General features: G+C 31.8%; 2 protein-coding genes across 4 annotated transcripts; one reads left to right on the top strand and one right to left on the bottom strand.

The window, feature by feature from the left end:
• The first annotated feature begins 1,330 nt into the window (after positions 1 to 1,330).
• LOC126740595 (protein odr-4 homolog) lies at positions 1,331 to 5,535 on the top strand. Its single transcript, XM_050446685.1, has 6 exons — positions 1,331 to 1,526; positions 1,583 to 2,095; positions 4,228 to 4,416; positions 4,472 to 4,679; positions 5,061 to 5,243; positions 5,297 to 5,535. Exons 1-6 carry the CDS (start codon positions 1,431 to 1,433, stop codon positions 5,446 to 5,448), a joined length of 1,341 nt encoding a protein of 446 aa, XP_050302642.1. The 5' UTR covers positions 1,331 to 1,430; the 3' UTR covers positions 5,449 to 5,535.
• Positions 5,536 to 5,764: 229 nt separating this feature from the next.
• LOC126740596 (IST1 homolog) lies at positions 5,765 to 15,822 on the bottom strand. 3 transcript variants are annotated; one of them, XM_050446686.1, is made up of 7 exons: positions 15,502 to 15,822; positions 14,987 to 15,149; positions 12,215 to 12,595; positions 12,043 to 12,162; positions 11,889 to 11,933; positions 11,748 to 11,801; positions 5,765 to 6,118 (listed from the first exon to the last, which is right to left on the bottom strand). In XM_050446686.1, the coding sequence occupies exons 1-7, from the start codon at positions 15,681 to 15,683 to the stop codon at positions 5,942 to 5,944; spliced, it is 1,122 nt and encodes a 373-aa protein (XP_050302643.1). In that variant the 5' UTR covers positions 15,684 to 15,822; the 3' UTR covers positions 5,765 to 5,941. The 3 variants fall into 3 exon arrangements, with proteins under 3 accessions (XP_050302643.1, XP_050302644.1, XP_050302645.1); XM_050446687.1 differs by lacking the exon at positions 11,748 to 11,801; XM_050446688.1 differs by lacking the exons at positions 11,748 to 11,801; positions 11,889 to 11,933.
• Between the last annotated feature and the right edge of the window lie 28 nt (positions 15,823 to 15,850).

The raw sequence follows: 15,850 nt of genomic DNA, 5'->3' as shown, positions 1-15,850 counted from the left end.
TATGGAGGCAAGCGTAACACAATATGTCCATGCTTTTCCATTAGGTCATCCAACTTGGTTTTTACAGGATACTTTTTTTATTTTCAGACACTATTTCATATAACTCTGTCTTGGTGAGTTTTGCATCAAATGTAAAATTACGTTCCTTGAGCCAGTCAACTATTTCCTGCTTTTTACTTCCAGATGTAACATTCTTGACTACAGGCACATTGTGATAAGCTGCATTGTCTAATACTAGGACGGAATTAGGTAGTAAATTTGGAATTAACTGAAATAATCTCTCTCCCTTGGCTGTGAATTATTTGTCCCTGTTTGCCTACTTTCTTAGGTGACATCTAAAAAAAAATTAGAAAGTAAAAAAATTAATATACACATGCACACTCTAGGCTGTACATATATACCTACAAGTTAAATACCTATTATTTTGTTACTTAAAATGAAAGTATATTTTAAATAATATAATTTTTAACAGTAATTAATTTTCATTTATTTTTTTTAATTATTAGACAATTGAATAATTTAAACCAATTTTACTTACCTTTTACAATAAAAATCGGATAGTCTAACTAAAAAAACTATAGTCTATTTCACTATTATACTTTAAAAAAAAACACACAACAGATTTTAAATGCCTTATAACACGATTAACTCACTTCCCGTACGAGACGACACTGAGTAGGCCTTCAGGCTACGTCAAAGGCTTTAAATCCCCGGCAGGTACAAAGAAACGAAGTACGGCGGCTGCTTTGTTCTTGCGGTTTCTTTAATAAGAAGCGAGAGAAAATATATTGCGGTCGTCTTTTCTCTCTGCCACCGAATTTTCTATCGATTTTGTGTTGAAAAATGGGTTTGTGCGCATATTGAGCAGCCGGTTCTTTATAAACTTTTCTACCTATATCCGAACGATTTAGATATCCGGGTTGATTCGGAATAATTTGATATTCGGATTAAACGGACGATTATCCCGGACTCTTCGCATCACTCTCGTTTCACCGATGATTTCTTAAAAACATCGGTGCTTTCCTACATTGAAGACCGATTTAATCAAAATTAAATAAATTAACACTTCACTTATAAATTGAAACTTAGTCTGGGTCTATGGTCTTCTTTCGCGAGAATATAGCTGCATTGAATGTGTTTTTCCTGTCACATAAAGAAAAACTAACATGCACCCAATACAAAAAAATATATTGAAATTTCAAATTGTAAACAGAAAGAACAAAATAAATAACGTCAACTTATAAATAGCCAAAAACAGCTGATCAGCTGTAACGTTTCGTATAGGAAAATGTCAACGATGGTGCGAGTAGCATAGGCCATAATATTTTTTAACGAACCAAGAAGAAGAGGAAACGTCAACAGATGGTTTTTTTGTAAACACGTATGAAAATCCGTGTTTTGTTAATTATTTTGAAAAATTATAAAAAGAAATGGTGAGATACGCCGAAGGAGATGAAAATTTACTAAAGTACTTAGCTAGTATTGCTAACGACTTTAAATGCGCTATCGGATTAGTTCTTGGGCAGGTAAACATATTTTCTTGACCTTTCACCCCTATTTCACCTCATAAGGCATATTTTAGGTTACTGCCCAAAGATACAACCTAATTCATTTAGCAAAAACGCCCCCATTCCAAACCTCGGACCCACAAAACGAAGAAAAAACTATTCAAAACCTAACAACCGTCACTGACATAAACGAAGGTTGGATTGCCGACCATGCCCGGCAAACCACCAGGATGTTACCGGGGGGAATGTACGTCTTGGGCATTTTCATTGTCTCAGACGAGGAATTATTAACCCCCTTTAATTCAAAACTAAAATCATTACTTAATGGTATCAATAAAACTTTGCAAGCTCAGAGTTACTTGTTTGGTAACGGTGATAATGAGAAACTTATCATACAATATTCCCCAAAGAATTTGAAATGTTTAGCAAAAACTTATGACGTTGATACTTTTAATGTGCAACCAGTAGAATTGAAGCTGTCCCAAAAAGGAGTTAAATTAGTCGGGTTTGAGTGTTTATACCAGATTGATCATGTTTATCATTTGAAGGAGGAGGATAGCAGAGGTCCTTTGAGGAAACATATTAAGGTAAGGTGAATAGTCTTGCAAAATTTTAATTAAAATCAAATGATAAATTTCTACTTCTATGGAGGGTAATAGTAGAAGTAAACCATTAGCATTGAATATGCCAAATTTTTTATTTTAGTTTTGGGATGAATAAACAATTTTTGTTTTTTTTTTATTGCAAATATGATGGTTATTTATTATATTATTTTGTTTAACACCTGTAATTATGACTTGTATTTATTTATTTATCCATGCGGTCCATGCCAAAAAGTACAAGCTCTTAGATACGTCAATAAATAGAAACCAAAGTATTATAAATAAAATTGCAATAACAAAATTTATCCAGTAATGATATAATAAAATAATAATAGTTTTATTAACAGTTTCCCAATTTTGGGTACATAGTTTTTTATATATATATAAAAAAAGAAAAGAGTTTAAACAAAAAATAAAATATTTAAACTATAGTACTTTAATAAAGGCATTTCACAAGTGAATTATGGAATATTCTGAAAGGTGTACAAAAAGTCAATATCTTTACAGTGGTTATTGGCTAGTCTACACAGTCTAATTAATGTACTACTCATACCATAATTTGTTCTGTCATATTTAACTGAGAACAACTTTTGATTCTAAGTGAGTCATTAAAATAGCTTTACTTCTAATAGCATTTATATGGTAATCAAACCTAAAACCACTATCAATATACACACTGAGATCTTTAACTTCAGTAACTCTACCCAAGATATTGTTATTAATGCAATAGTCAAACCAATAAATAATAATAATCCAAAATTATAGGACAAAATACAGCAAATGCTAGGTACTAAATAAAACTAACAAATAACTAGAAAGGTGGACTTGAGGAATTATTATCATTTCTGGTAGTGCTGGTGGTTTTCAGCATATTATGTCACATATCTACCCGCATTTTTATAGGCACATATAATAAGCACACTAGAATATATGCACAGGGTAGAGTAAGAATTTTCAATTCCCTAAAGTGAGATTTACAATACTTTGTAGCCCAAATGAGCTCACATATCTTTGCAATGCAAACATCTTAGACATGTGCATCCACCTGATAAGACAATATGTTATTATAGAATGATAGCAGCTGAATAAGCAACCCTGAGTGTCCCCATTGTCACAGAACCAGAATATGCATCTGGACAATTAAACCGTAAATCTTCAACATGATCCAGCCAGTTCAATGAAATTTACAGTTAGATCCAAGATACTCAATGGATCAGCTGGATTTTGGCTTCATTCAAACATAATCTGTGTGAAACAGTCCAGTCTTTTAAGTTAGCACATGATTCTTTGGACATGAGAGAAGTATTGGTTTCATATTGGCATCAGCAAGAAGTTGCGTGAGCATGAAAAATAGGTTGATAAATAAAAAAGCCCTAGAATGGAGCTTTATGGAACTCTATGGCTTACGCATTTTTTCAAAAGTATTTGTTTGGTCTCTTGGAGACGGTTTTCATTTTAAAATAATTGTCTCAAACTTTTTAGAATTTACACAATATTTATGCAGTGTCTCTTTTCTGCAGTTGAAAGTTAAATAAAATCAGTTCATTGAAATCACCTTTGTTATTTTTTGGTTTAGGGAAGTTAAAATAGTTTTTTGATTATGCCAGATAGGTTCATCTCTAGCTTAGAGAAAGTTTATCTCTAGCCTATGTAGATAAAAAAGTCAGTTCATGGATGAAGTTTTTTTTTTATTGGGCATATGCTGCTGTTTTTTATATTTTTAGGGAAATTAAAAGAATTTTTTTAATATTCCAGGCAGTTGAATTTATTTCTAGTTTCGGCTGTTAAAGTTCCAAATATATCATCACTCAATTATATTTGAGACCTGTGACTTGGAGTTTAATTTATAACTATATAAGTTAAAATAGTTTTTTTCATTATTTCAGGCAGTTGAATTCATTTCTAGTTTATGCAGATAACAGTTAAAAAAAGTCATTTCTGGGGCAATTTCAGGTGTTTTTTTTAAAATATCTGTTGAAGATTGATGCATTAGGTGCTGAAATTAATAAATTACATAGTTGCATTTTTAAATAACCTATACCAACTTCTAAATGTTTAATATGATCTGCACGTCACATATACATATATGTTTTCATTGAAACTTTTTGCCTATAAAGGTAATTTTAGAGGACATCAACAAACATTTAGAAACTGCAATAATCCTTTTTGATAACGACCTTAAGGACCCTGATGAAAAAATCGAAAACATGAGCAAAAAAAAGAAAGTCCCCAGAGGCTCTAGCAATAAAATCGACAACCACGATGATTGCAGCAAACCCATACCAGTGGCTATATTTAAAAAATGTGTAAGTCTTAAAAAAAGCGTATACACTACCTCATTTCATAGCATATACTTTATAGAAAAACCCGGAAAATTACACTTCTTTAGAGCCACTATCTATCAGTGGCCAAATACACATTATAGGAGAAATCTCCTTGAGATTGTGGCTAAATGCTAAAGCCAGTTTTGGTGATGCCATCGTCGCTGTTAAAGAAGATTTAATGCGCAGTTTATCTACTAGAATGGAGATGCATTGGGACTCTTTGACTGAGGAAGAATTAGGCGAAGGTTTGATTTTTTTTATAAAGGATTCCCCATACTTTTTTACCCCCACGTTTTTTGGTCAAATTCGCACAAACTTAACTGGGAAAAAATACATATTTGAGGATAAAGTAGCTGACAATAGCTATATGATACACTTATATACTTTGAACACTAAACACTCACAAATGGCAATAGAAGAGACCGAGTACATAGTACATGTCTATTCCCATTGCGTTGATCGGTATTCTATTGAATTATGTAGTCAGCTACTTGACCCTTAAATACTTTATTCTTCCTTAACCTTTGGATGCCTAAATAATCTCTGAAACTTTTTTCAATGTTTCAGTTTTTACTTAAATTGTCCTACACACTCCTTTCTATAAATCAACTTAAAGAATTTTTTAGAAATTAACAGTGTCCATGAACCACCCAGAAGAGTATTAATAACACTTCCCGAAAGTAATGTTACAATATCAGACTATTTATTCCCTGGTGAGGGACCGGAGGATGTCAAAGCCTCATTGGAGGAACTGTTGGATATTAAAGCTGACAGTCAGTTGGAGCTATTGGATTTGGAAGGGCAAGCAGGTAAGAGACTGCTATATTTTTTTTGATATAGTTTAATAGTGTGGTCGTTCCAGATATTGCCCAATATTATGGAAGCCAAGTACCTTGTGTGCAATCAAAAATAACATCAACAGATTCTAGTAAATTTATGTATTTACTTGGTCTCGGAGTGGCTTTTTTGATGTTGATTGTGTCAATTATTGTGCATTTTTATATGACCGATTAAGGTGATGTGTAATCATTTTTTGTATTTAATTGTTAATGTTTATTTATAATTTTCATTCCTGTGTTTGATATAAAGGTTTTATATTTATTTATTAGTTTATTTATTAATGGGTTAAGCCTTTTTGTAACTGATCAAGTATCTAAATTTAGGAACAAAGATCCAATCAAACAAATACTCTCTAATCACTGAAATGCGACCATATGGCTTCTGTGCAATAGTACTTGCTCAATATGATTTAGCTGGTTTCGATATACAATTCAAAACAAGTTATAATTCTTAAAGGTTACGATACAACGTCACAAAGAAACCACAACTGTGAACAATGAATATTCATTTATTTAAAATTAAAAACTATAATAATTAACGAAAAAAAAGGAGTTTATCGAGCAGTCCTACCGCGAATCAGTTCGATAAACTCAAGAGCGAACAAATAAAAGAGACTTAATATAAATAAAGTTAAAAAGCATACGACGAACGTTATATGGTTAAACTGCTACATGCGTTTCTTGAGCTCGTTAAATCTTCGGGTTAAATCATCAAAATCGACTGTACTATCGTCAGCGTCATTACTGCCTCCCGGTGCCACGTTTGGGACACTCGGTAGGTCTGGAAGGTTGTAGTCGTTATTCATCTTTGTTCTTGGCAACGGTTTCGGTTTATCATCGGTGTTCTAAATGAGGATAAACGTATGTTATTTTATAATTGAGTTACAATGAAAAATTATACTCGTCCATTTACCTACATACGTTGTTTTCGATTGATTACAGCGAAAACAACCCATGTATACTATAATATTATGTCAGTTTGACAATCTCATTATTTCAAAGGGTTTTTTTAGCAAAGAAATACGTCGCGCTTTGAAACAGAATCCATAAAATTAATAATAATTATTTTTATGAAAGATTTGTTAATATAAAGTTATTTTAATCGTTATTTGAGTCATTTTCTGCCTAAATTACATTCCTGCCTACAAACCAAAGATAATTTTGCTTTTAAGCGTATATTCTTTGAAAAACGATAAGTTATATTCATATTTTGTAAAATAGCCCTCCTTCTTCAGACTTAGGTTATTTCATCAAAATAAGAATATGAACACCTTCATGCAGAATTATAGAAAATTTCCCGGTAAGTCTTATGTTAAAAAGAGAACGATTGCATTGCTCCTACTAACTACAGTTCTACCCAAATTAACAAGAACACCACGCATTAAGGAATTATATTTAATTATTGGTCTCGTTTTTTATATGTACGTCAACATTTTTTTACAATGTTGACCAAACCACCGAAACGTCGACCAAAATTTAAGCTTATTAATAATAAACTATTGCCAAAAAGACTCGTAAGTGTTAACACATTTTTTAATGTAAGCCCATGATTTACCTTCATTTTTTAAAGTAAAACCTTTATTGTTGTGACAAATTCATAATGAGTTACTTATTTTGCAGTAAAAATTATCTCATACGCTTAATTGTTGAAAAGTAGAAGAAAATGGACGTTCTGCATATAGAGACAATTTAATTAAGCATAATGATGAAATAAGAAAAAATAGGCACATTTTAATGAGAATTACTAGCTGCGTTAAATTTTGTGGGGCCTTTGAATTGGCACTTCGAGGCCACAATGAAACTAACGATTCTTCAAATAAGGGTTTGTTCAAGGAATTAATTAATTTTATCGCAGAATTAGATGTCACACTTAAGGAACACTTGCAGAATTCAACAGTCTTTAAAGGAACATCTAAAATGATTCAGAACGATATTTTGGAGTGTATGCTTTATGTTTGTAGACAAGAAATTTCCAACCATATTGAAAAATCGGAATTTGTATCAATACAATGCGATGAGACTACGGATGTATCAAATAACTGCCAAATGGTAATAATATTAAGATATTTTTTTGATAGATCCACTCATGAACATTTCTGGGGCTTTATAAAGATTAAGGATAAAACTGCAACAGGATTAAAAATGTGTATCGAAAATGAAATTGATCCGCTAATTTTAAAGACACCTCAAAAATTAATAGCTCAAACCTACGACGGGGCAAATGTAATGAGTGGTTCAATTAACGGTGTTCAAGCTCAGATTAAATTAAAATATCCAAACGCGCATTTCGTTCACTGTTATGCTCACCAGCTGAACCTTATTATGCAAAAATCGGTATCTCAAAATCCGAAAGTACGCGTTTTTTTTTAATAATCTGTCTGCAATACCAGCTTTTTTCTCAAATTCCTCCCACCGATGTGATGTACTACAAGAAATAGTACATAGAAAATTACCTAGAGTGGCAACAACCAGATGGAATTATAATATTCGCACCGTGAATACTGTTTATGAAGATCGCGAAGAATTAATTGAGGTTTTTCAAGAAATTGAGCATAAATGTGAGAAAAGTGTGACGTCAAATGAAGCTTCCGGTTTAAGGAGAGCATTAGAGGATCCAGAATTCTTATTCTGGCTTACCCTTTTTCACAAAATTATGCCGCACGTGGACATACTTTATAATCAGCTCCAGTCAAAAAGTAAGGATAGTGTGTCATTGCAAAAGGATCTGTCGATATTTGAATCAAGCATTGCCAAAATAAGAAACGACACCGATAATATTAAGGCTAATGTAGAATTAAACTTTGAAAGTGTCAAAAGAAGAAGAACTGACGATAAATTGAGAAGTATTATTGCAAAAGAGGTATGTGATACAGGTCATCTTCAAGCAGCTAACTTGTTTGATAAAGAAGCGTATCCAAAATATAAGAAGACCTTTCCAGTGGATATTTTAGATAATGTAGTTACTTTTTATCCAATGTTATGTAAAATTAGTTTAAGAACTGAACTAGAAGTCATTTACTCAAGACCAGATTTCTCACAAAATATTGGAGCTATGAACTTGCTTTCATTTATTTTAGAAAATAATCTTGGCGAAACATTTGCCGAAACAATAAAATTATTAAATACCATTGTGACGACCCCAATGACAACTGCAGAGGCCGAGCGCAATTTTTCCACCCTTAAGCGAATAAAAACTTCCTGCGAAGTACTATGCTTAATGAAAGACTTAATGCTTTAGCCATGATGTCCATCAATAGAAATTTAGTGATGGAAATAAACAATTTTGATGAAAAAGTAATGGAAAGGTTTATAAATATGAAAGACCGTCGAGCAGATTTTACTTTTAAGAAGTAGCTTAAGTACCTATTGAACATTTATTAATAAGTATAATTTTTCTTCACGTTTTAAAGTTACTTGTTATTGTTTTTAAAACCGTAGAGAGGTGGCAAAAATATTTTCGTGCGAGGTTCCGTGATGTGTAAATGTGATTGTTTTGTAACAATGTTCTTAATTTTTGATTGCCAAATTAAGACATTTATGTGCAAACTTTTTGTGATTGTACCATGATGACTGCAAACCGTCATGTCTCAGATATTATAACATATACTTAGGTACGTCCAATTATATTTTTTTATTTATTAGTAAGTATATATTTATTTGGATTTGCGCGCTCCTCCATAGTCAAATGTCACGAGCCGCCACTGCACACAACAATAATTTGTGATTTTTAGAACAAGTCGACGCTGTCTACATTCCACCCGTGGTAGATCAACTCACAGACGAGGAAGAATTTTCAGAGGACCCGGAAAATATCGAAAATAGCCAGAATGGAGATATAGCGGGAACTGTCGAGATCCACACCGTTCGAGACGAGATTTACAATGAATCTGACGAAGAAGATTTGGCAACAAAACGCCGAAAACTCCTAGAAAAAAAAGCGGTAAGTTATACAACCCGACTTGGACATCTGGATCATTCATACACAAGAATTTACCTTTATCCAAAGAAGAGGAACACATTCAAGAACTGTCATCACCGTTGGACATTTTTTTCAAATTTGTCGATGAGAACCTTATGGATTTGATTATCCAGTTTTCAGAAAAATACGCACAGGACAATAACAGACACGAGTTTCATCTATCACGAGAAGAACTGCTGAATTTTTTTAAGATCCTAATTTTGTCTGGATATCACAGCTTACCCCAGACAGATATGTATTGGTCTTTAGATGAGGACAAAACTGTGCATATTGTCAGGGACTGCATGAATAGGAATAAGTTCAGATCGATAAAGCGAAATCTACACTTAAGTGATAATAATAATCTGGATAAAGGAGACAAGTACCTACATAAAACTCCGCCCTTTTTTTTCATACAATGAATGAAAAATTCTTACAGTTTGGCATTTTTTCATTCAACTTATCTATTGATGAGCAAATGGTTCCTTATTTTGGACGCCATTCTTGTAAGATGTTTATAAAAGGCAAGCCTGTGCGTTTTGGTTTCAAACTTTGGTGCATTTGTTCTTCGAGTGGATAACTCTACAAGTTCATTCCTTATGCGGGAGCAGCAGAGAAGAACAGTGATATTGGACTTGGTGCGACTATAGTTGTTGAACTTTGGTCAATTGTAAAAAATCCGCAAAATCATACACAAGTCTTTTTTGATAACTTTTTTTCATTCTACAAGCTCTTAGCTCTTTTGAAAACCAAAGGCTATTTTGCCACAGGAACGATTCGCGAAAACAATATAATAGTCATAAAGATAATAAAGTCATTTCAAAAAAAGAAAGAGGCACCTATGATTCGCAATTTGATGAATCCACACAAATTTCATTGGTAAAATGGAACGATAATTCTATTGTCACGGCAATTAGTACCTATTATCATGTACAACCTCTTACTTCTGCTAAAAGATATAACAGAAAATCGAAAAAAGAAGTGTCAATCCCACAACCAGCTGTAATTTCAAGATATAATAAATACATGGAGGAGTAGATTTGGGTAAGAAATGGTGGTGGCCACTATTTAAAAATACAATAGACAGTAGGTACTCTTGTCAATTCCTGGAAACTCTACAACACGGTGAATCACTAGAAAATGTCACAACTGAATTTTAAATCATTCATCACCGTACGCTTATTAAAAACAAAGAACTTTGTCGCTAGACCACTTCCATTAGAACCACCCAGTGAAGTGAGGGTTGATCACTCTGGACATGTAATCAGTAAGACTGACTCCGGAAGAAGTTGTCGTGTATGTAGAAGTCAAACAATTTATATTTGTGGGCGTTGCACTATTTATTTACACGCTGACTGTTTTCGGCAATATCACTTAACACTATAGGCCGTTGATGCGTTTACGCAACACCACTTATTTCAGAAAGTAGCAGATTTATTTCTTTTTAGATTTCACCTATGTGTTTCTGTAATGTGTTTTCATAATTAAAATATTAAACATTTTAAGTTTTATTTCTATCCTTGGCCGTAAATCGGTTAAGAAAATGGAGGAGTATAGGCAGTTCAAGCCAATATCAAAAAAGTTTTTTGTTCAGCACCCTTTTTATTCAATGGGTGAATACATAACTTATTAAGATAAGCTTAATCTGTTTGGTTTTACCTGTCAGTATTCCTAGCAAGTTTTTTAAATATATATATATCTAGTTTGATAAATCTGTGTCTGTTGGTGTAGTTGTGTTAACTGGTGTGTCTTTATCTTTATTTTTTATTTTATAAAGTAAATGTAAGACTCTTAACTATTTTAATTTTAAACTCTTTAACTTAATCTTAGTTTTAGTACTATTCTTAAATCGACAACCTTATATTACTTTATATAATCAAAAGAGCAATAAATAAATTTTAATTAATATCCTACCTAAATTATATTGATAAACTTGAAAAGAAAGAAAGCCCTATTTATTGAATAGAATTAACTAATTTGAACAAACGCTTCGTTAGTTAAAGCTACAACCGTTATCAAGGTAAGTAAAATGAAATTAAATTAAAAATATAAAAATACTTTGACGTTTGACTTTGATAATTTTTTTTTAAAGTCACATAGAAAATACAAAAGATATTAAAAAAAAAAAACGTTTGATTAGAAGTTAGTAAATTAATGATTAATGGTAAATTAATGTATATGAATGAAAAACATATTTTAAATAATCAATTTATTTGAAGAATGCCCTGTTCTATCTTTCTCTTTAGCAAGCGATTCCATGTATTATTAACATCAATTGAACAAGTAGCTATGCATTTATCTTCATTTAGTATAATAAATGCACTTTCCTTTAATTTACTTAATCTTGAAATAGGTTCCTTTGCCAAAATTGAAAAAGCAGCCTAGTTTATTCTACGTTTATTGTCGAAGGCATTTTCTTTGGTTCTAAATTAATTTTTACTATAGTGTGTGACGTAATACCCTTTAAAATGAGTAACTACCTTATTTTTTTATCAAAAAATAAATAAAACATCTACCTCATTAATATTGTTATCTTTTGTTGTGCTAATAGATCCTTTACCACCCATATCCTAGAAACCAAAAGAACACTAATATAAGAATGGACATGCACTAGTTAAAAACTGAAAGAAAAAACGACTAATCACTCTAGAAATTACCTTATTAACATCTGGATATACCATGCTGTAAGTTGGCAAATTATCCTAAAATAAAACAACAAAATACTAAGCAAACAGAAAAATCAAAACAAAAAATCTACTGTGTAAACAAGCAATTTTCTAAAGTTAAAAAAAAACTGCATACAACACTCACCATAAAATCGGTATTAGACTGCTTGGTCTCTTCAGGGTGATTTTGTGGTGGAATGTTATAATTGAACGGCATAGGAGCCGAAGGCCCTCCGCCCTTCTCACTACCCGGCCCTGGATTCATCTAAGAAACAAAACCATTTGAACTAACAAAAACAATCTTCCAATTAACTCACTGGATAAGAAAAAGCTGGAGGATCTAATAACGATGGTATTCCGGGTGGTTGGGGATACCCGACAAACCCTAAGGGTTGCGGAAAGCCTCCGTTACCACCACCACCACCTCCAAGATTGTTTTTATGTTCGGAAGACAGGTCAATCAAGAAGGCGTCGTTGCCCTGTTCCAACGCCATAACTTGAGGATCCGGTTCGTAATTGATGTTAAACACGCTGGCTATTTCGATTACGTATTTTTCGACGAGCAATTTCGGGGGGCTCTGAATCGAAAGTTTGTGTTTTAATTTTGGACTTATGGTGTCCACCGATTCGATTCGACATGCCTCCGCGTATTGGGGTCCATATTTTGCCGCTAAGAGGTCTGCAATTACTTTGATTTCCTGAAAGAAAGGTTCCAATCGTAGTTTGTATTTATTGTTCCATTTTATAGAAACACAACGGATTGTAATTATAATGTAATGAAGTAAATATTATGTCAAATTTTGTTAGTAATGAGGTAGAATTCGGAGTGCCCAAAGGCACTTGTACTTTTTTTATTCATTGGAGAGATAAACGCACTTACTTAATATTTCTTAATTAAATCTATTTATAATCACAAGAAGCTTCAAGTAAATCGCTCTTAATTTGAATTTCTTATGAATTATTAAAGTTGGACTATAATAATTTTCGGACTGTTTTTGCAGAAGAATGTCTTACAGGGGAGAAATGGGGTGGGTGATGTTAATAAAAAAACAATATTTTTGCAAAAAATAGTTGACCAATCAACTTATGAAATTCTTACATCAATTAGCAATAGATGTCTTTATCATTCACGAAATGTCAAATAAATTGCTCTTAATTTGAATTTCCTATGAATTTTTATATTAAAATAATTTTTGGACAAAAAATGCAAAATCTTTGTTTTTATAATTTAATGAATTCAGACGCTTATTGCTTTCTATGGAATGAATCTTAATGAAGGTGAACTTAATGCTGAAGAATTTGCAAGCATATGGTTATTTTTTTAGAAAAAGAAATATTGCTAAATATTACACCTCCAGAAGATCCTAATGAAAAAGTCACCCTTATTATATATTCTGATGGATGTGGATACCAAAATCGCAACTGCACTATGTCGAATGTTTTACTTAACATATCTATTGCCCATAACATTATAATAGAGCAAAAATATCTTGAACCTGGACATACGCAGATGGAAGTTGATTCTGTTCATGCTAAAATTAAGCAAAAGCTTAAAAGATAGAGTAATTAATATACGCCTTATTCTTGCCTGTTTGCCAACAGGCAAGAAAAATTCCTGTGCCGTATAATGAACTATCTTACTTACGACTTTTTTAAAAGTTTTAATTGTGTGCAATATTATAAAAAAGTCAGACCTGGTAATGTTAAAGGAGACCTGAAAGTTACTGATATTCGTGCTCTGAGATACATGCCGGAAGGAGATATTTTCTATAAAATTCATTCTTTGGACTCGTAGGAAATTCTGCCACAAAGGAAAAGCCAAATATCTAGAACATATTTATGGGAAGATTTAAGTCCACTTTACTTGGAGAGAATTAAAATAGCTTCCCGAAAATATGAAGATCTACAGGCTATAAAAAAAACTTTGCCCTGGGACTACATTTTATGATGACTTGCCCCATAAAACAAAGTAATTTAGGATAAAATTATGTTAAGAATATAATATTATTTTTTACTTATTTTTTACTTTGTTAATTCAAATAATTTTAGTATTTTTTTGTAATAAAATATTAAACAATTGCTAGTATTTTGGTTTTATTTAATATTAAGGTATTAGGTAATTATTATTATGGGGATAACCTGCCAAGTCCAGCCAAAATTTAAGTTCACAAAATGCAAACCTGCCTATTTTTATTTATTGACTTAAAATAGTTTGTTATACACAGTTTTATATTGTTTTTATTATATTGACATTTATTTAATAAAAACCAATAAAACAAGGCAAACATACAATAATTTAGGTAAAATATAGTTGATTTAGGCGGTTTTCTGACTCTCCTGTAAAATAGGTAAAATGTGACTTGGCAGGTTTACACTTTAGGGCGACGATATATGGGAAACACAATATTTTTAACAGTGAAATTACCTTTTTTAGCTGTTCTTTAATTATCCCAAAAGAAATACATTTAATTATACACACCATTAAAACAGATTCTGTAAGTATTGACTCAATAAATTTTAAAGTGCTCAAAATACGTGGCCCTTTTATATTATGCATCTCAACTGTATAATTAATAACTCGTTGAACTTTTCTGATTTCAGATTTACAAGTGTACTACCACACTATCCAAAGTATTGGAGAAAGTTCTTTATAATAAAATGTATGAATATTTTACAGAGAATAAACTTATTCCTGATTTCAATATGGGTTTAGAAAGGGCTTACAGTCCTTCATCAATATTATGAAAGGTATTGATAAAAACAATTTAAATTTGAGTGATTAATAAATTTATGAAAGGTTAAAAGTTTAAAAAAAGTTAGTAGTAAATTCCTCACAGAGTTATGGTAAATAAATGATAATATATATAATAAGAATTGTAATACAAGAAACGCTACAAACTAAAATCTAGTCTTACAAAATCAAATAACTGTACAGGTTCTAAAATTTTTAATAGTTTACCATATGTCAAATTGAAACCATATTATAAAAGTAAAAGAGATATTATCACATCTTGATAATTATATTTGTTAAAATTATAATGGTAGTTTCTTGTTTATGTAAATAAAGTTAGGCTATATTTGTATTTTACCTGTACATCAGATTGTAGTCTGGGGGCAACCCAAATTATACTAGAAACAGCTTCAGCTATGCCCTCGTCAAGTTCTTTCATGTTTTGAATAAGACCAAACCGTGCAAGTAAAAGGTCACAGTACATTTCAACAATTTCTAAGGCTTCCACAAAATAGTCCTCCCTAAAAGATATGAAACATGACATGTTTAGCAATTATCACAAATTAAATTAATGAAAAAAAAAACAAATTATAGAAGATACTGTTGTATGTTTTGAAGGTATAACATTAATTGTTCTGCATCAGCTGCAGTTGAATAAATGTTTGATGTATGTAATTCAATTTTATAACCTCTTAGTTGGCACTGATTAAAGTTTACTTTTTCTAAGCAATCCCCCAAATCTGGTTTGTTTATATAAGCCATTAAAGGGAGAACTACCAGAATAACTGGCTCTTTTGCATCCTTTACAGCTTTAATGTTAATCCTTTCAAACACCAACATGATAATTGAGAATATAGGAAGAACAATATTTACCTAATTATAAATTCCACCCGAATTTTAGCCCGTTCATACTTCCCAGCGCTGATATAATCCGCAATTTCCCTCCTGGACTTCTCAGTTAGTTCCGATTTCTTCTTTTCAAGCAATTTCAGCCTGGTGATGGCCAGTCTCAGGTTGGTTTTCAATTTCGTATAGTTAGGGCCGCTCGAGAACATCGTGTATGTCACGCAATAAGGACTACTAATAAATGGATGCAATTGTTTAAACAGTTATTAACAACAAAATTATTTATGAATCATTGTTCTTAAAATAAGTAGGGTGACGCCATTTTATGACGTCCTGAAAAAAATAATAACAAAAGGGAGTAATCAGCTGACGATGG

This window comes from Anthonomus grandis, chromosome 9 (genome assembly GCF_022605725.1).
Source record: "Anthonomus grandis grandis chromosome 9, icAntGran1.3, whole genome shotgun sequence".
In the NCBI taxonomy this organism is placed as follows: domain Eukaryota; kingdom Metazoa; phylum Arthropoda; class Insecta; order Coleoptera; family Curculionidae; genus Anthonomus; species Anthonomus grandis.
The sequence above is the reverse complement of the archived record's forward strand: the minus strand, read 5'-3'. Positions and strand labels throughout refer to the sequence as shown.

What these genes read in the sequence shown, in the direction of transcription:
- LOC126740595 (XM_050446685.1), top strand. Translation starts at nt 1,431, where the DNA reads ATGGTGAGATACGCCGAAGGAGATGAAAATTTACTAAAGTACTTAGCT. An exon ending in CTTTGAGGAAACATATTAAG is followed by an intron (nt 2,096 to 4,227) that starts GTAAGGTGAATA and finishes TTGCCTATAAAG; the next exon opens with GTAATTTTAGAGGACATCAA. An exon ending in TGAGGAAGAATTAGGCGAAG is followed by an intron (nt 4,680 to 5,060) that starts GTTTGATTTTTT and finishes AGAATTTTTTAG; the next exon opens with AAATTAACAGTGTCCATGAA.
- LOC126740596 (XM_050446686.1), bottom strand. Translation starts at nt 15,683, where the DNA reads ATGTTCTCGAGCGGCCCTAACTATACGAAATTGAAAACCAACCTGAGA. An exon ending in GACTACAATCTGATGTACAG is followed by an intron (nt 12,596 to 14,986) that starts GTAAAATACAAA and finishes CCTTTCTTTCAG; the next exon opens with GAAATCAAAGTAATTGCAGA. An exon ending in AAGATAACAATATTAATGAG is followed by an intron (nt 6,119 to 11,747) that starts GTAGATGTTTTA and finishes ATCCTCATTTAG; the next exon opens with AACACCGATGATAAACCGAA.